Source organism: Electrona antarctica (assembly GCF_951216825.1).
Source record: "Electrona antarctica genome assembly, chromosome: 16".
NCBI classification, from domain to species: Eukaryota; Metazoa; Chordata; class Actinopteri; order Myctophiformes; family Myctophidae; genus Electrona; species Electrona antarctica.
In genome coordinates, this window is record NC_136797.1 from 41,763,095 (window position 1) to 41,780,654 (window position 17,560).

Here is a 17,560-nt window from a genome sequence, read left to right on the forward strand (position 1 = left end):
TATTGAAGTGCTGTCCCATTCCTTTCACTACAATTAGTGGGGTTCCGTCTCCATGTTAAATTTAGCTTTAATTTACAACTCATGTAAAAGTTTCACTTTCACTACTAATTTGAAGGTGAGGGTCTATAGAACCATTTTGGTTCGAGTGGCAAGCACCCAGATAAAAAAAATCACACCCGTGTGAAGGGAGGGGCGCTAATATATTAAAGTCTAACTCATGTTGATTAGGTGATGTAATGGTGATATAAAACAAATGGTGCAAACACAAACATTAAACGCCATTAACAATAAAGAGACATTATGACATACATTTTCCCTTCATTGTCAATGGCGTTTACAAAACAAACATTAAACCTGTGTATAGGAGGGGCAAATATTGGCCTCTAGGGGGCATAGGCAGTTGCCAAATGCCAACCCCATGGTAACCATGGTGACCACCTGCTGTTATTTGACCAATTCAGGTTCTAGATCACCTATAGGATCTTGATTCTGGTAACTTATCCTACATTGTCAAGGATGAGGAATACAGTGGTACTATTCAGATTTGTCCTGTGAACATGGTAGACATTTTTCATAATGGCCGCCACCTGCTGTTATTTTACCAATAACTCATAGACCACATATGGATCTTGATTCTGGTAACTAATCCTACATTTTCAAGGATGAGCTCTCAAGGATGAGGTGGGGTGAGGGTCTATTTCAGGTGCAGGTTGAGTTGCTATACTGACAAGGACATTACAGGAGGTGGGCTTTTGACTCGTCCCTTTCAGGCAGTGTTTTTGGTGGAGAGCTGCGGCAGTGGTACACTCTGGGTCTTTGGGGCATTGCATCTTGGCGGCCTCCTCCCAGTGTTACTCCACACTTCTCATGAGCCCTGTGTTCTGGGACTCTGTTATAGAGCGTCGCAGTGCCGCCCCCTTTCATGAAGACGCCAGGACCAGGAAATAATTCCCAATGCATTTTTCCCATAGACATTTCAAAAAGTATTTATTTAAAGACCTTTTAAGCGTTGTGCAAAGCCAACTCGAGTTGTGACAAATCATGACAATAAACACAATATTTTGGACCAAACTAATAATTACAAAGAAGAAAAACAAGAAAAAAAGTGTTGTAACCTGCCGTTTTCTTCTTCTTTCTAATTATTTGTTCGGCCCGAAAAATTGTGTTTGTTGTCATGATTTCTCACAACTCGAGTTGGCTTTGTACGAGGCTTAAAAGGTCTTTAAATAAATACTTTTTTAAATGTCTATGAGGAAAATGAACGGGGAATCATTTCCAGGGCCATGGTAGGGGGCTATTGTCAACATACATTGTCTTGGCTGGAGTTTGCCAGGGCTCTGGCTGGGCCCTGCAGGGTCCAAACCAGTCTTGTGCAGATTGCTGCTGGCCTACCTGGAGGCCCCAACTTCACTTGCTCGGTTGCTTCCGGGTGCTTCAAGTGTTGAACGGTGAGAGGCCGTTTGTCTGTGGGATGCATGCCTTTCAACCGCAGTGTGACTACCTGGTGAGTGGCGTCTCCCATACGGTGTTGGCAGATTTTGCGAAAGAAACGGAAAATAAGACCAAAAGAAGTGAGCTTCTTTAAGCCCAAAAGAACACACGCACAACGCACACACATGTTTATTTTTATAATTATGTTTTGTTTTTATCATGATAGATGTACAGTAGGTTGATAGAGAGGGGTGGGGAAGACATGCAGCAAAGGTTGTCGGGATCGGGACTCGAAACCGACCAGCCTAGGTGCCCGAACCGCTAGGCCGCGAACCCTCTTATTGGCTAGCTATGCTGCTGCTGTCAGAAGTAGTAGTATTAGACCGAATACGGCCACACGCTAATCAACACAAACACTGTATTTATTAGAACAGGGGTTCTCAACCCGTGGGTCGCGACCCCTCGGGGGGTCGCCAAATTATTTTAGGGGGTCCCCAAATTATTTAAAAAATATATATATATATATATATATATTTTTTTTTTATTTAAATTTCACGGTTTTTCAAAAATAGCAGACCTACAAGCTCATAGCGCGCCACTCGGTGGCGCGCTATGAGCTTGTAGATCTGCTATTTTTCAATAGCTAAATTATAACAATGCTTAAAACACCAAAAGGGGTTCCCACCCAAAATGGTTTAAGGTTATTGTAGCAGTCAATTTATATTGGGGGTCGGGAGGGGGTCCCGAGACATTGCCAAAGCATTTCCGGGGGTCCCCGGCCAAAAACGTTGAGAACCCCTGGTCTAGTCTATACCACCAAGATGGCCACCAGGGGAAAGCGGGTGGCCTTTCTGATAGTAATTTCTCCCCATTATGTTTCAAGATGTTATTAAACATTTTAAATTCAAAAGTTAATATATCCTGCATTTTTTTGGTGAGCGGGGAAAATAGAACCTTTTTTTTTTTTAGGTAAACAGGGAACAGAACCATTTTTAGTTGAGTGGGAACATAGAACCCTGGGAACATAGAACCCAAACCTTTTTTGGGTACGCGGGGAACATGGGTACCACCCATTTAAGGTCTGTAACAAAAAACAAAATCGACTGCAATAGCATATATTCAGTCATTTTGATTTAGCTGTTAATCTTATCTACAGTGTGAATAAATTAAAAAAGCATCTAAGGCCTCATTCATTATAACCTCACCACTTTGTGCCAGTTAGTTACTCATTTGATTTGTCATCTATGCTGCCCTCTTGTGGTCTACAATGTATACAGCACATAAGGTTCTGCTCCCCATCTTGATACACATCATTCTAGGAACACAATTATTACTTAGAGCACGAAAGTACTGCGATCGGCCGGGTATGTATGCCGGTGTCCTTCAACAGCCAATAAGTGACCACCATTCTTGGTGACGTTACTAAGGTACGTTTCAAGGATGACCAATATCAGAGCAGCAGTCGTACCAGCAGTGGTGAGCACACCTCATGGGGAGCTCTGCTTGGCCTACTTGTGTGCAAGGCACAAGTTGGCTTTTCTAGTTGCATTCTGGTACGAGTATGAATTCACATTATCATGAGTCTCCTCCCCAGGGACGGATTAACCCCCGCCTGGGCCCCTGGGCCGATCATCTTTTGTTTTGGCTTGTACGATTTCCCCATTTTTTATTCTAATTCAGTTGATGTAACTTAAGTTTGATATTGGTAATAAAGTGTACACTTTGTGATACTTTAGATGTTAGTTTGTTACTCCTTTCTAGTGTCTTTAGACTACATCATGACAATGTTTTAAATGAATGCAAGTTAACTCAATTCTCATGACATACTTCAAACTCCTTCAAATAAGAGTCAAGAAAGTCATGGCATAGATTAGAACTTTATGTACAGCATATCGCATAGAAGCAAACAAGTTTTTGTATATTTTAATTCTGTAAAAATGACAGGAGGGATGGTATGTCACAGGGCCTACATGTATATAGATGTTTCAGGATTATAGACTTTATTACATAAGCCACAATGATGCCCGTCTTCTTACAAAGCTGTTGTCCACAAGACACACTTTGATTATTTGCATGCAGTCAGATATTGTAATTTTACTAGAAAATATATAAAACAAAACATTTACCATAACATGTTCATCATCATTTAGAAATCTTTAGTAATCAAAAACTGCTGCTATAACATCTAGGAATCGCAGTAACTGCAAAGTGAAAATAGAAAATAAACGAGAACATAACAGGTGTAGGAAAATGTCACCTTCCTACAATAATGGTCCAAGTCATTTCCCCCCCCCCCCAAGTTTTTCAGAAAACACGGCTGTCTGTTAACTACACGTAACATAAGAGAATTAAAAGGTTTAAGCCAATTTGCATTGCATTTGTGACTTTGGCCTGACTACGGCCACATTTTAAAGATTAAGCGATTTCTTGTTCCACCTTGAAAAGATGTAAAGGTCACATTGCCTTGTGTGACTTAACAAAATAGGTCACTCTTGGCATAGGCCATTATACTACTGGGGTTCAGCATGATCCTTTCAATAAGGATATATAGTCAATTTTATTAGAGGTGGCCAGCATCATGAAGAGATGATTTAGGCATGAGAAATATATAAATTTCATTTAAAAAAAAGAAAAAGACTGAGGCCATTGATTTAGGAAGGTGACGAAAACCTCCCTAATCCTGGAGTCAACTACCTTTCATCATCCTATTTGGTAGATGCTGTTTTGTTTATCTTTTCCTAGGATCATTTTGGTTTCATAGTAGCCATCAATACAGATACATTGTGAGATTTACTTAAATGTTTTCAATTTTTAACTGATCAGAACCAACAGTTCCTGTACTGTACATGTACATTTTAACCACTGTAACCATAAAACATGGTTAAGTTCTTGTAAATATGTCTCTACATAAAAGAAATTAACAAAAATGTAGAAGGCCTGTAATTGTTTGTGCATCCAATGTGATCAATCCAAAAGCAGAGGTTGGAAATAAAAACAGTCTAAATAACTACGGCTGTATTAATCATCGTCAAAGTTCTGTTGTAAGAGGAAGTTTGCTGCCAAGTTCTCGTTCTTCTCACAGGCAAAGTAGGCTTGTATAACAAGTCCCTCTGGAAATCCTAGAGCTTTTAGCTGGAATGACAAAGACAGAGGTTAGAAGTAAGATAGTAACCAAGAAGAAGCAGATTGACTGTACATTTGGGCCTTCTCTTAATCAACTGACAGTAGAGCACACTCAGTCATTTTATTGGGTGAACTACTTATTTAAATATATCATGTCTGTGTTATGTCTGTGTATTTAGTCATATCTGCCCCATGGAATGTTTGATCACAAAGCCTAAAAGGCAAAAAGAAATGTAATTTTGATATACATAGTTTATTAAATGTTTAAAAACGATTAAATTGCTAATCGCAATTATTTGTATGATAATTCATCCTAAATGTATACTGTACCAAAATACAGAAATCACTGTAATTACACTAAAACAGTGTGGTACATTTTAAGTGTTCTAGCAAGCGCATTCTTTTCTGTGTGTGTACCGTCTTGTGTATTACTAAATAAATGTTTAAGTACAATGTTAACTTTGTGTTTAGCTCCCACTCTGCGCTGTCGTGCGCGGAATCTACAAACCGATCTACAAACTCACAATGTATCGCATCAGGTCGCATTGTGAGCTTGTATATCGGGCCATTTCCGGTGTGCAAGAAACATTGTGCGACGGAGTAGAACTAAAACAATGTCAAAGCAGGTGGTATGGTCCTCACCCTTTCAATGGCCTCTTTCTCCTGGGGAGTTACTTGGATGTAGTTCATAGGGTTTCCACTGGCGGCATCACCTGTTCCACCTGCACCAACCCTGCTGCTGCTGCTGCTGTCCTGTACCCCCTCTGGGTTGGGCTCATTCAGCATCTGGATGAATTGTTCCTGATGGTTGCTGATCTCCTACAGGAGGAGACGTCACCAGTGTTGCCATTTTGCCTATTACAAGCGACTTTCGGCATGTTTTTCTGTAAAGCCGCTCCTAATGTTGTTTAAACCCGTTTGTTTTCTCAAACATTTTCATGTCAAGGACATGGAATCCCAAATTAATATACATTTGTTGACAGCTGGTGGTTGAAATGTAAATTTCACTTTGTAGATTTAGTAAAATAAAATATCCCTTTGAAGAGCTGTAAGTGGAAGAGGTATCCACATCTGGCACCAAGCCAACCAAGTCAATTCAAAATCAGCTCTTGCCTCAACCAATTCAAAGTAATCTTCCTCTGTGTACAACACATCATCGTTTTGTTTTTTGAGATTGTTTTCCCACAGAAAACAGAATGATACTACGGAACCCATAAAAATGTACTAAGCACATAGTTTGGCATCTCAGCAGACAGCAAAGCCCAAGTAATGATCACAAACTGCTGCTGCAGAAAGAGAGATGGCACTGCAAGACCTTGCTTTTCATGATCAGCTAAAAGGTTAACAAACGTTAGCATTCAAGAACCTATATGCACTGAGCCATAGGAAAGAAACATCGTGTGCTGCTAAATGTCATCTACATTCCTGCTGCAGTAACACAATTTGTAATTGAAGACAGACAGACTTGTCATGATGCTTTCGCCGGGTTGACATTACCGGTAACTCCCACTACTTCATTGTGACTGTGTGAGACACATGCTTTCAGAATGCTACTTAAGCAATATTACACGAGAGGGTGTGGGTTAACGTGATTATTGCCACGACAGGGATGCGGTGAGGAACGAGACGAAGTCGAGTTCCGCAAGCATCACTGAAGTGACCAATCAAATAACCAATAAATAGTAGTAGTAATAGTAATCACTTGTGACGCAATGACATGCACCGAGTGTGCGCCGATGTGCAACGGGACATATCAGACCGCTGCTAGTTTTATCTAAAATGATAACCGAAAATAGCCCATCTACAAGCTACCCAACACGTTGCGCTGCGACGTGTTGTGAGCTTGTAGATAGGCTGTTTTCGATGGGCAACATGCTTTATAGAAGACATGCATGGGCTTCCATGGAATGCGAATGACTGAAATCAGCCGTGGCGACTGAGAACTTGAATCCATGGTGTTGGTACCTGCAAGAGCTCCGGGTTCTCTCGGCCTATCTCCTGCAGCAGGGCTGGAAGCAGGCTGGCGTTCTGTTGGATGAGCTGCCTCATGGTGTGGAACTGGGGCTGGCTGGCCAGGTAGCTCAGGGGGTTGCCTGGAGAACAGCAGGGTCATCATCAATCAATGAGCCTGTACATTATATTTATATATATATATGCATCGATTAACCACTTATGCCCCATTTTATACTTCATAACACGTCGTGTTAAGTGTAACATTGCATGAATTGAGAGTATCAGAGTTCTCAAATTCTGCACAAACCCAGGCCAAACCTGGAAACTACATTTCTATTAATCCATTGAGACCTGGAACGCATCCATGTCACGTTAGCGTTTAACCACATTAACCATTAACCCATTTTGGGGCGGGAACCCGTTTTGGTGTTTTAAACATTGTTATAATTTAGCTATTGAAAAATAGCAGATCTACAAGCTCATAGCGCGCCACCGAGTGGCGCGCTATGAACTTGTAGGTCTGCTATTTTTGAAAAATCGTTAAAATGTGCCTCAAATCTTTCCGAAAATTGTCATGATTTAGAAAACTTATTTTTTTTAAATTTCGACGTCAGGCCTGAATGGGTTAAATTGATTATTTTTATTGTGTTGCAATCACCTCCACTGTCACCCTGTGAGGAGCCGGTTGTGGAGGGAAGACTCAGACCAGCTGTGGAAATGGCTGCCGTTCCTCCTACTGGAGGAGGGGCCACTGTGTCGGCCCCTCCCCCTCCTGTGCTGCGTTCCTCCCTGGCTGGGATGCCCTGGACAACAATTAACAGGTTGAATGCCTGCAGTGTACGGTGGTCTAATAGCCTAGACTGCTTAAAGGGGCATTCCACTCATTTTCAACATTTTACTATGTCATTAATATACCTTAGAGCCGTTGTGTGGAAATAATAAAAAGGTACCCCCATTCTGTGTTTCCTAGAACTAGAGGTCTGAAAAAAATCATTAACATGGTGAAACGCATCTTGATGATGTCATCAAGATGTGTTTCACCATGTTAATGATTTTTTTCATAATTACAGTTCTAGGAAACACAGAATGGGGGGACTTTTTATTATTTCCACACAACAGCTCTAAGGTATATTAATGACATAGTAAAATGTTGAAAATGGGTGGTTTTCCCCTTTAAGCATAACTTTACCTTTGAACAGCCAGACTGTTGAGTTGCTCGTCATGAAAATCCACTTTAAAAACGGTGTAATCGCTTGTTGTAGTGTTGAAAAATATTCCAAGGTGCCGATCACAACAACAGCCCGGACGGGCACTGCTATGCAACTTTCCCCATTGTAAACAGGGACTCAATTTCCCCATGACCGTTGGCCGGCGCGACCAACCTTTTTGCGATGACGTTATCAAAACATGTCTCATATCCCTTTCTGTCCGGTGGTATGACTTAGCACCGATTAAAAACGTGGATTAAACAATGAAAACATAACCCGGGCAACTCTCGAATCGCAGCGAAGTGTTCTACAATGAATTCACTCGGGCAAATCGTGAATAGTACGGTAGTCAAAAATATATTGTTCGTAATAGATAGATTTATAAGGCCAATAACCCACTTTCTCAGGTAGGTTTTTTTCTTTCATATTATTGACAAATCAATAAGATTTTCCCCCCCTTTGACTAAATTGATTAGTCTCATTAACCACTTAACCCCGTGTTATCTTTCATTGTACAATGGTGGAGTACAACAAAAGTGAAAATAGCCAATCCGAATCAGCAAGCTCACGTGTCGCAGATAGGTAGTGATTGGTATAAATAATCATTGGGACAGTCATTCATCGTCTCACAGAGGGTTAAAGCACCACCTTTGCCACTTGAACACAACACACATTGAGGTGTAGAGCAGTATGTGTCGCACATGGGCTTTATTTCACGCACGTTTGCGTGCGACTGTTCTCGGCAGACCAGGCCACACAGCCGGACATCTGGTCATCCTATATATATATATATATATATATATATATATATATATATATATATATATATATATATATATATATATATATATATATATATATATATATATACACACACACACACACACGTGCATGCACTTCAATGCGCTTATGCTTGCGTGTTTGTTACACATTAGCTGTAGTGTAGCATGGGTATACAGGTGTAGTGCAGGGGTTCTCAACGTTTTTGGCCGGGGACCCCCGGAAATGCTTTGGCAATGTCTCGGGACCCCCGCCCCGCCCCCTCTCGACCCCCAATATAAATTGACTGCTACAATAACCTTAAACCATTTTGGGCGGGAACCCCTTTTGATGTTTTAAGCATTGTTATAATTTAGCTATTGAAAAATAGCAGATCTACAAGCTCATAGCGCGCCACCGAGTGGCGCGCTATGAACTTGTAGGTCTGCTATTTTTGAAAAATCCTTTAAAATAAAATTTAAAAAAATATATATATTTTTTTTGAAAATATTTTGGGGACCCCCCAAAATAATTTGGCGACCCCCCAAGGGGTCGCGACCCACGGGTTGAGAACCCCTGGTGTAGTGAAGTATGACAACGAGTTCACATCAGATGGAGTGCAGTACGAGTACACAGCAGCCACTTGATGTTGTGTAGTGCAGCATGTCGAGTACACGTCCGATACGTTGGTGTGGTCGTTCTTACCGAGAGCAGATACTCCACAGCTCTGTCTGGGTTGTTGTAGCTGGCTCTGAGAGCCGCCACCACCTGCTCCCTCTCGTAACCCATCAGCATCATCTCCACCACCATGGATTCATATGACTGGCCCGTCACTGAGAAGTGAACACACACACACACACACGTTTGTATTAATATAATTAGGCTTGTGAGGACATAAATATTTTGGCATGACTGTCGGTTTTATGAATGCTTTCCTTTTCATTTTTGTGCCCTCTTTAAAGGAGCATTCAGTGATTTGGGTGATTTGGAAAAAACCCCGGTCCGCCCCGGTAACAAGATGTGCACATGCACACGCTCTACAGTGGGGGAAGTACAACAAACCAACAGCACATGCACCAAGGCCCGCCCCACTCGATCATGAATGGAGGAAGGCCCCTCTCATCCTGATTGGATGAAGGCTTTGCCGCCCAAAGCCCAAACCGAAACTAGGGTTTTTTGACCCCAGGGGCTCACTGGGGACAGGGAGGAACTCCTTATATGGTCAGCACACTTTATAGTAGGGAGGGTTATCCAAAAACGAAGAAAGAACAAGGCTGCGTTCGAATTCATTCCCTATGCCCCATATAGTGCACTACTTTGGGGTTCCGCCATTTTGTTATAGTGTCCGAATATGTAGTGAGCATTTTTGCACCTTAATGTAGTGGACTGAAGTATCCCACAATGCACCGGGAATTGTAGGGACCATCCGATGGTCACTACAAAAACACAGCGAAGCAAATCTGCCCCATAATGCATTGCGCAAGCTCGCTCTTGAACGCACATGCACGCGTTTGCGCGCACGTGCGCTGCTTCTGCATGCATGCGCTTATTGCGCTCCAACTCAGAAGAGGCAGAAGTTGAACCAGCGAAAGAAATCAACACAAATGTACTTTTTAAACTTTCGTTTCCCCTCTCTTTCCCTGGCGGATCTCGAAGCTACAGATCTCGAGACAAATGATCTGTGCATTTATTTGCAATTGTTTTGTTTTATTTATTTATAATAAAACAATTCATTTGCATTTGCAATAGTATTACTAATCTGATTCATTCATATCACCCAGGCCCAGCGCATGACATGTATTGTTAGGAGAGGAATGAGTTGCTTGCTGTAGAAGGCCTTATATTTTAATAGTTTTTGGATTAAGGTTGGTGAGGTTGTAAAGCTATGTGCTAAAGTCCAATATATATTTGTACATGCATGTGAGACACATTAATTGTGTCTCCGAACATATGTTTTATTAATATTAATTAATTCCTGACATAAAAAAAATATATGTTATCTAACATTATTTCATTGAATTGCGCTAAATACATTAAAACTTCATTATGTAGGCAGTAATTTATTGGACTGCTGTTTCTGTTAACGTCCGTATTGTAATGTGAGCAGAGCTTGTAGATCGGCTACTTTTGGTAATTCTTTTACCAAAAGTACCCGATCTACAAGCTCACAACACGGACGTCGCGTTGCTTATAGATCGGCTATTTTTGCCGTGTATCCCCCCCCCCCCCCCCCCCAGGATTAGCGGGGGTTCATAATCATGCTGCTGATATTTTCATATTGTCAAGGTGGCGCACTGTTTTCATATTGCTGGATAATGGATATAATATTAATGTATTGATAATAATCATAGGCCTATGTTATTTTAAAAGAATAACCTTTTTATCATCATTTCAGCAGCAGCGTTTTGACTGTTTTTTAGTCATAGTCAGTTAAATTCTTCATATCCAAATGAGTGAAACGGCCGGGATGATTTGTTTATTTTTCATACAGTTCTTTATGAGGCGATCTGAACCCTATGGGGGATTACAATGCAAATAAAAAGTACATGAAACCGCGGACCTATAGCGCCCTCTACCGATATTGACGTCAGAGTCGGTGCTCCCCATACAGGGAGTATTGTCCGAATTAATCACTATTTGAGTCCACTGAGTCTGGGTCCCCGTATGGGGAGTAGGGAGTAGGGAACAACCCTAGCAATTCGAACGCAGCCCAAGTGATATTTGAATTAAGTGAAATCACTGAATATACCTTTAAGCCTAACCATAAAGCCGAAAATGGCCAGTCTACAAGCTCACAACAGCACAACTAATTATAAATCAGGTATATTACTCATTTCTGTGCAAAGCATATGGTTGATTTAATGTTTTACCTGTAATGATTTATATTGTAAACTGTTCTTGGACTGCAGAGAAAACAAAGTGTCGGTAAAGTAAGTTTCCCCACATTTGACCATTGAGGGGCCTCGAACACCGTTAAAAGTGTCACTGACAGCAACTTGATTTATCTTTTTATCCCCCCCCGTTTTGTTTTGCTGCTGCAAACAACACCAGTGCCCTTGGAGAACAATAAAGTTTGTATTCATTACGGTCACACAAACAATGTCAAATGCTCAAATTTCACAGGCAGACAAGAGGAGGAGATGGTGGCCGCACTGGCCGGCGGTAGAGGAGAATGACGTGACATGACTACTACTCAATTTCAGCCTCATTAAAACCCTCTGTTCGATATAAACAATACAGACACAGTTCAAAACAAGAAAGCTTGCACTCGGTAGAGTGCGTGTCTCTGCCAACAATGTAACCGAATTATAATCTATATGACATTTTCTTGTTGGGACAGTTCGTAAGGTCTTACCAAGAGCTGAAAGTGCTTCATCGATTAAATCAGGATTAGTCCCCTCTTCAGTGGTGCTGCAGGAGAGCAATGAACATGTAATAATGAATACAAATAATGATTTGTATGTACAAATTATATAACCCGAGACAACGGATTTAACCACGTTATGTTTTCAATTCATTTTATCCGGCTATAGCGTTAGTACACAACATTAAGCATCATAATATAGTGGGTGTCCTGACAGACCTGATCTTAGAATGAAAGTGCCAGGATGACAGAAGGAGAATGAAAATAGTGCTTAAACAATTGAAGTGATAATGGTTTCATTTAGTGTTTGTGATAACGCGTCGTGTGTTATACCTTCCACGCCCATATATAGACAAGTTACCAAACCTCTTGTATATTTCATTAACTCAACAGGGCGTCTTTGTTTTGTGAACGTCATTGTTAGAACATTTTCAAAACCTTTCACAAAGACTTGAAAATGCTCAAAAGATATTTTCGCTCTTTGTTATATGACCAAGTGTCTAGGGCCTAAGTAGCCAAGAGAGATATACCCTGTAGCTGTACACGGTGCAGCAGTTGTGGGAGGACTGTCCTCCGTCTTGTCGTCTTTAGGTGCATCTTCTGGTGGGGTGTCATTGCCCAACGCCGACACACCTGGAGCTGCTGGGGATGATGTAGTGACAGAGCCTGAGTGTGCAGCTGATGGGGCTGGTTTAGGCTGCAAAGAAGAAAAAGAGTGCCTTTAGGACTGTGCGAAAAAAATACTAACTCAAATGTCATTACATTGCATAGTGATACCATCATTGTTTTAGCATCATGTTAACACGTTCCCTCCCATTACCCTAGGCGGGATCATGAGGCGCGAAAAAACTAAAAAAAGAGGAGCCCCCTGGCCAACCAGGAATCGCCCAGAGGGGATTATTTTTTTATCAGTGCAAGCTTGGATTAATGTTTTATAAACACCCAAACATTGTACTATTTTGAAAAAAAAAAAATGTACAGAAAGTGTTAAAATTATGTTTTTATGTGGCCACCCCAACCAGTTCATTAAGCATACCTGGTTTACACCTTAGCACCAAAGGCTTTCATAATTCTAATCTATAGTCTATTAGAGTAATGTTAACTCCATAGACACATACAAAACAGAAAGAGTACAAAAAGCACGGCACTCCATCTTTAAAAAAAGAATGTATGCATTAATCATTAAACAATGAATGTAATCCACATTATACTGAACAGAGGCGGATCATTACCTGTCCTGGTTGTAATCTAGATGAGTTTAAGTGCAAACACTTGACCCTGGGGTTAAAGTCCCACGTGTTGGCAGAGTATAAAATGATCTTACACAATACCACACTCCTGATGAATTCAGTAAAAAGCATAAAATTACACCCTGACCTGGAGTTCATGCCTTCATAAGTTTTCCATTACGTTACTTCTATTAAGTCTTTAACCCTTTAAGACCTGAGGCCGAACAGTTTTCAGAAAAATGACAAACCTTTTCAAGTCAAGGACCCCCAAAAACTATATGCATTTGGCCACGGACCCTCATCTTAAAATGTTTGTTTCAGGGACCCCCAGAAGCAAATATTTGAGTTAAAAAATAAATTGCTTTAAAAAAATACATAAGATTCAAAAGATCTGCATACATTTTCATGATTTTTCTATTTCATATTGTGGCATTTAGTGATGCGCTATGAGCTTGTATATCTGTTATTGAATAGCCAATATAAAATAATGGTTAAAGTGGTTAAAATCTAAAGTGACAAAGATACTTTCCCGGTCTTACTGGGTTAAATGGCTTTAAGGTCAAAGCGGTCAGCTTTTTGAGGCAGTCACAGACTTGTCTTTCCACAGACACAATTACATTTGTCCTTTATTGTAAAATGACATGATATTGTCCTGGTGTTCATCCTCTTTTTTTTCTCTCCCCATCACTAGTGCCAACCCCTTATTTCTGGTGTGGTGGGGGTGTAGACAACCACGTTTCTCCTCCTATAGTGTACAAATCGACGTCATGGCGCCCGGGCCAAACCAAAGGCACTGTGGAGGAATAAAACCCCATTGTCCATGGTTGTGGGCAGTAACCAATATTTAAAGTTCCATTTCATTTTAGAACAACCCAATGTGCTACACAGCTACAGCATCAAGAAAACCTTTTCACAATGTATGCCGACTGCCCACCCAGGCTAAACAACTATTTCCCTACTGGCATTTGGCACAGCAAGAGAGACTAATAATTGTGTTTAAATATCTCAATATCTGGCTAAATAACTTTACCCAAAAAACATAATTCCGCACCATTCACATACAGTATCACTCAAATGTGTCACAAACTGTGACCCCATCCTGCATACAGGCTAGAGGCTAGGGGGTGCATACTTAGTTTAGACTAGTCATTGGTTAGACATGGGTGAAGGTTAGGTTTAGGTGTGCTGCCCCGTGGGAGGTTAGGTTTAGGGTGAGGGTTTGAGATAGGTTACATGAAAATATGCACAAAACTATTCTTCTGCTTGTCAGAGTTATGACCATGGTCATAGCTGTGACATGTACAGGAGGAGCACAAACAGCTAAGACATTTAAGTGAGAGGCAGGGAGGTTTCTAAAGCGAAATTACATTTGCCATATTTATTTTCAAACGCTGCAATAGACTCACAAAAGCCAAATAGACCAGGGGTTCTCAACGTTTTTGGCCGGGGACCCCCGGAAATGCTTTGGCAATGTCTCGGGACCCCCGCCCCGCCCCCTCCCGACCCCCAATATAAATTGACTGCTACAATAACCTTAAACCATTTTGGGCGGGAACCCCTTTTGGTGTTTTAAGCATTGTTATAATTTAGCTATTGAAAAATAGCAGACCTACAAGCTCATAGCGCGCCACCAAGTGGCGCGCTACGAGCTTGTAGGTCTGCTATTTTTCAAAAATAGCAGACCTACAAGTGGCGCGCTACGAGCTTGTAGGTCTGCTATTTTAGACAGACAGACAGACAGACAGACAGACAGACAGACAGTGGCCCCCAAAATAGCAGACCTACAAGCTCGTAGCGCGGCACTTACGAGCTTGTAGATCTGCTATTTTAGACAGACAGACAGACAGTGGCCCCCAAATAGCAGACGAGTGCCGCGCTACGCGCTTGTAGGTCTGCTATTTTAGACAGACAGACAGACAGACAAGACAGATTGTTAGACAGACAGACAGACAGACAGACAGTGGCCCCCAAAAATAGCAGACCTACAAGCTCGTAGCGCGGCACTCGGTGCCGCGCTACGAGCTTGTAGATCTGCTATTTTAGACAGACAGACAGACAGAGGCCCCCAAAATAGCAGACCTACAAGCTCATAGCGCGGCACTCGGTGCCGCGCTACGCGCTTGTAGATCTGCTATTTTAGACAGACAGACATGTCTGTCTTAGAATGTATGCCAGTGCTTCTCAATTCGGGGTCCGGTGACCCCCAGGGGCCCTTGGGGGTTGTCCAGGGGGTCCCCAGTAAACGTAGGTAATGCAACATCACAATGGTTTGAACACGACTAGACAGCAGCGAAGTCTGTTTTCACGTTTAAAGTGACATTTATAAAAGCTAACTGAGCATAAATGCTTAGAATGTATGCCAGTGCTTCTCAATTTGGGGTCCGGTGACCCCCAGGGGCCATTGGGGGTTGTCCAGGGGGTCCCCAGTAAATGTAGGTAATGCAACATCACAATGGTTTGAACACGACTAGACAGCAGCGCAGTCTGTTTTCACGTTTAAAGTGACATTTATAAAAGCTAACTGAGCACAAATGCTTAGAATGTATGCCAGTGCTCCTCAATTCGGGGTCCGGTGACCCCCAGGGGCCCTTGGGGGTTGTCCAGGGGGTCACCAGTAAAAGTAGTTTAATGCGGCATCACAGTGGTTTGAAGCACACGACCAGACAGCAGCACGCAACAGTCTGTTTTCACGTTTAAAATGACATTTATAAAAGCTGACTGAATACAAATGTTTAGAATGTATACCAGTGCTTCTCAATTCAGCACCAAAAGGTGGGTCTGATTATTTACAAACACACAACTTGTGTGTTTGTAAATGAATCAATCAAGTGACTCGCTGAGTGTCTGACCGAGTGTCTGTCTGTCAGTCGGAATGACCTTTGACCTGACCTGTGGGGACCGTGTCTGCTCTCTGGGGAAATAAAGAACGGAGGTGACATCATGCAGTGTTGTGTTTTTGGCAGCAAACTCATTTCAGTCCCTTGAATAGTTTTAATTTAGTCACATTTTAGTCACCTGGAATGTGAGTGTTTTAGGCAATTTATTTAACCTTTATTTAACCAGTAAAAACAACATTGAGACTGAAGTCTCTTTTACAAGTGTGAACTGGCGAAGACAAGAGGCAAAACAAGTGACACAGCTCTGCCAGTAACAAAACAATACACAACAACAAAAAAACATGACAGACATACAATGCTCATAAATACAGTACCCACTACTAAGAAGCTCAAAGGGAGAACAGGAACGTTTAGTAACGCGACCAATAAGGACTAATAAATAAAAAACTAAGCATTGCTTAGTAGACTAAAAAGCAAGCAGACATTTGCTGTATGTATGCCTCTGTGTGTGTGAAGGGGGGTAACAACGGTCATTCAGTAAAATATACAGTACAGGAGGTTTCCTTCAATAAGGTTATATAAAATACTGGAGGCACTGTAGAGCATGGAAACAATTAAAAACAAAATAAAACTGAGGAAAAGAGCAATGGCTGTCTGCTGACCACTCTGTGTCACCAGTTCAGCCTGCAATATACAACAGAGCAATTAGACACCGAGCACCCATCATAAGTACTCATTATAATATAAACATATACTGGCAAGCCTATCTTCCTACCTCCTAGGCCCAAGGCACTTATACCCAGCAGGCAGGATTCAGGCTAGCCAGGTCTGGATCCGGTCTGACATTGTTCTACCATGAAATACAGAAACAATATTAATTCCCCATCATAATAAATATGTGTATTAAAAGTATGACATAAGGTGGTTGCATGCCAAAGGGCTACCTTTCGCATGCCACCATAATCCACATTGAAGTGTGAGACTCATACCTGTGTTCTGTTAAATAGTGTGTGTGGACACTGGGTCCAAGTGTAGTCTGCTCTGTACAGCCTAGCCCCACAACAGCACCAACAGTTTCTAGAACAGCACCAACAGTTTCTACAACTCTAAATCATACTAAATGCAACAGACTACAATGTGTAAGCCTTTGTTGTAACATACCTTGGTCAATTGATTTACACGGACGCGACGGGTGCTGCTGGGCACTGACGCTACATGCACACGACAGAACGAGAACAAACGTGAGCTTCATTGATCTCACGGGAGTTTTAACATAGAGGCTCTGTCAAGCTACCGCTCTGCTCTGCTCTGGGCAGGCGGCTCCCAGGTCCTAATGTCCCACCCGTCACATAAATATCACTCTGCTCTGCTCTGGGCAGGCAGCTCCCAGGTCCTAATGTCCCACCTGTCACATAAATATACCCTCAATCCTTCGCTCAGAGTATTCCACGGTGGCTCAGTGGTTCTGGCAGTTGCCTTTGGTGTGAGAGGACGCTGGTTCGAGACAAGTCAAGATTCGTGACCTCGGAACGAGGATTGAGGATAAATCAAAAATAAATCACTCTTTACCTTTTAGCCAACAAGTCAAACGTCAAGACAAGGACTAAGGACTAAGGATCAATCCAAATACATCACTCTTTACCTTTTAGACAACTA

At 41.7% G+C, this 17,560-nt stretch overlaps 1 protein-coding gene across 3 annotated transcripts; it reads right to left on the reverse strand.

Annotated features, from left to right (window-relative positions):
• Positions 1-3,731: 3,731 nt before the first annotated feature.
• Positions 3,732-17,205, reverse strand: LOC306939643 (UV excision repair protein RAD23 homolog B-like). Of its 3 annotated transcripts, none has more exons than XM_079524281.1 (9): positions 17,066-17,116; positions 16,680-16,754; positions 12,369-12,535; positions 11,830-11,885; positions 9,180-9,307; positions 7,166-7,310; positions 6,520-6,647; positions 5,197-5,373; positions 3,732-4,563 (listed from the first exon to the last, which is right to left on the reverse strand). In XM_079524281.1, exons 5-9 carry the CDS (start codon positions 9,282-9,284, stop codon positions 4,450-4,452), a joined length of 669 nt encoding a protein of 222 aa, XP_079380407.1. In that variant the 5' UTR covers positions 9,285-9,307; positions 11,830-11,885; positions 12,369-12,535; positions 16,680-16,754; positions 17,066-17,116; the 3' UTR covers positions 3,732-4,449. The 3 variants fall into 3 exon arrangements, with proteins under 3 accessions (XP_079380407.1, XP_079380406.1, XP_079380405.1); XM_079524280.1 differs by lacking the exon at positions 17,066-17,116 and adding an exon at positions 16,894-16,974; XM_079524279.1 differs by lacking the exon at positions 16,680-16,754 and having other exon boundaries at positions 17,066-17,205.
• Positions 17,206-17,560: the final 355 nt, after the last annotated feature.

Excerpts from the sequence above, each read along its gene's own strand:
- LOC306939643 (XM_079524279.1), bottom strand. The coding sequence starts at position 9,284 with ATGGTGGTGGAGATGATGCTGATGGGTTACGAGAGGGAGCAGGTGGTG. Across the intron at positions 7,311-9,179 it reads CTGTGGAGTATCTGCTCTCG|GGCATCCCAGCCAGGGAGGA; the intron begins GTAAGAACGACC and ends ATTGTTGTCCAG. Across the intron at positions 5,374-6,519 it reads AGAACCCGGAGCTCTTGCAG|GAGATCAGCAACCATCAGGA; the intron begins GTACCAACACCA and ends CTCCTCCTGTAG.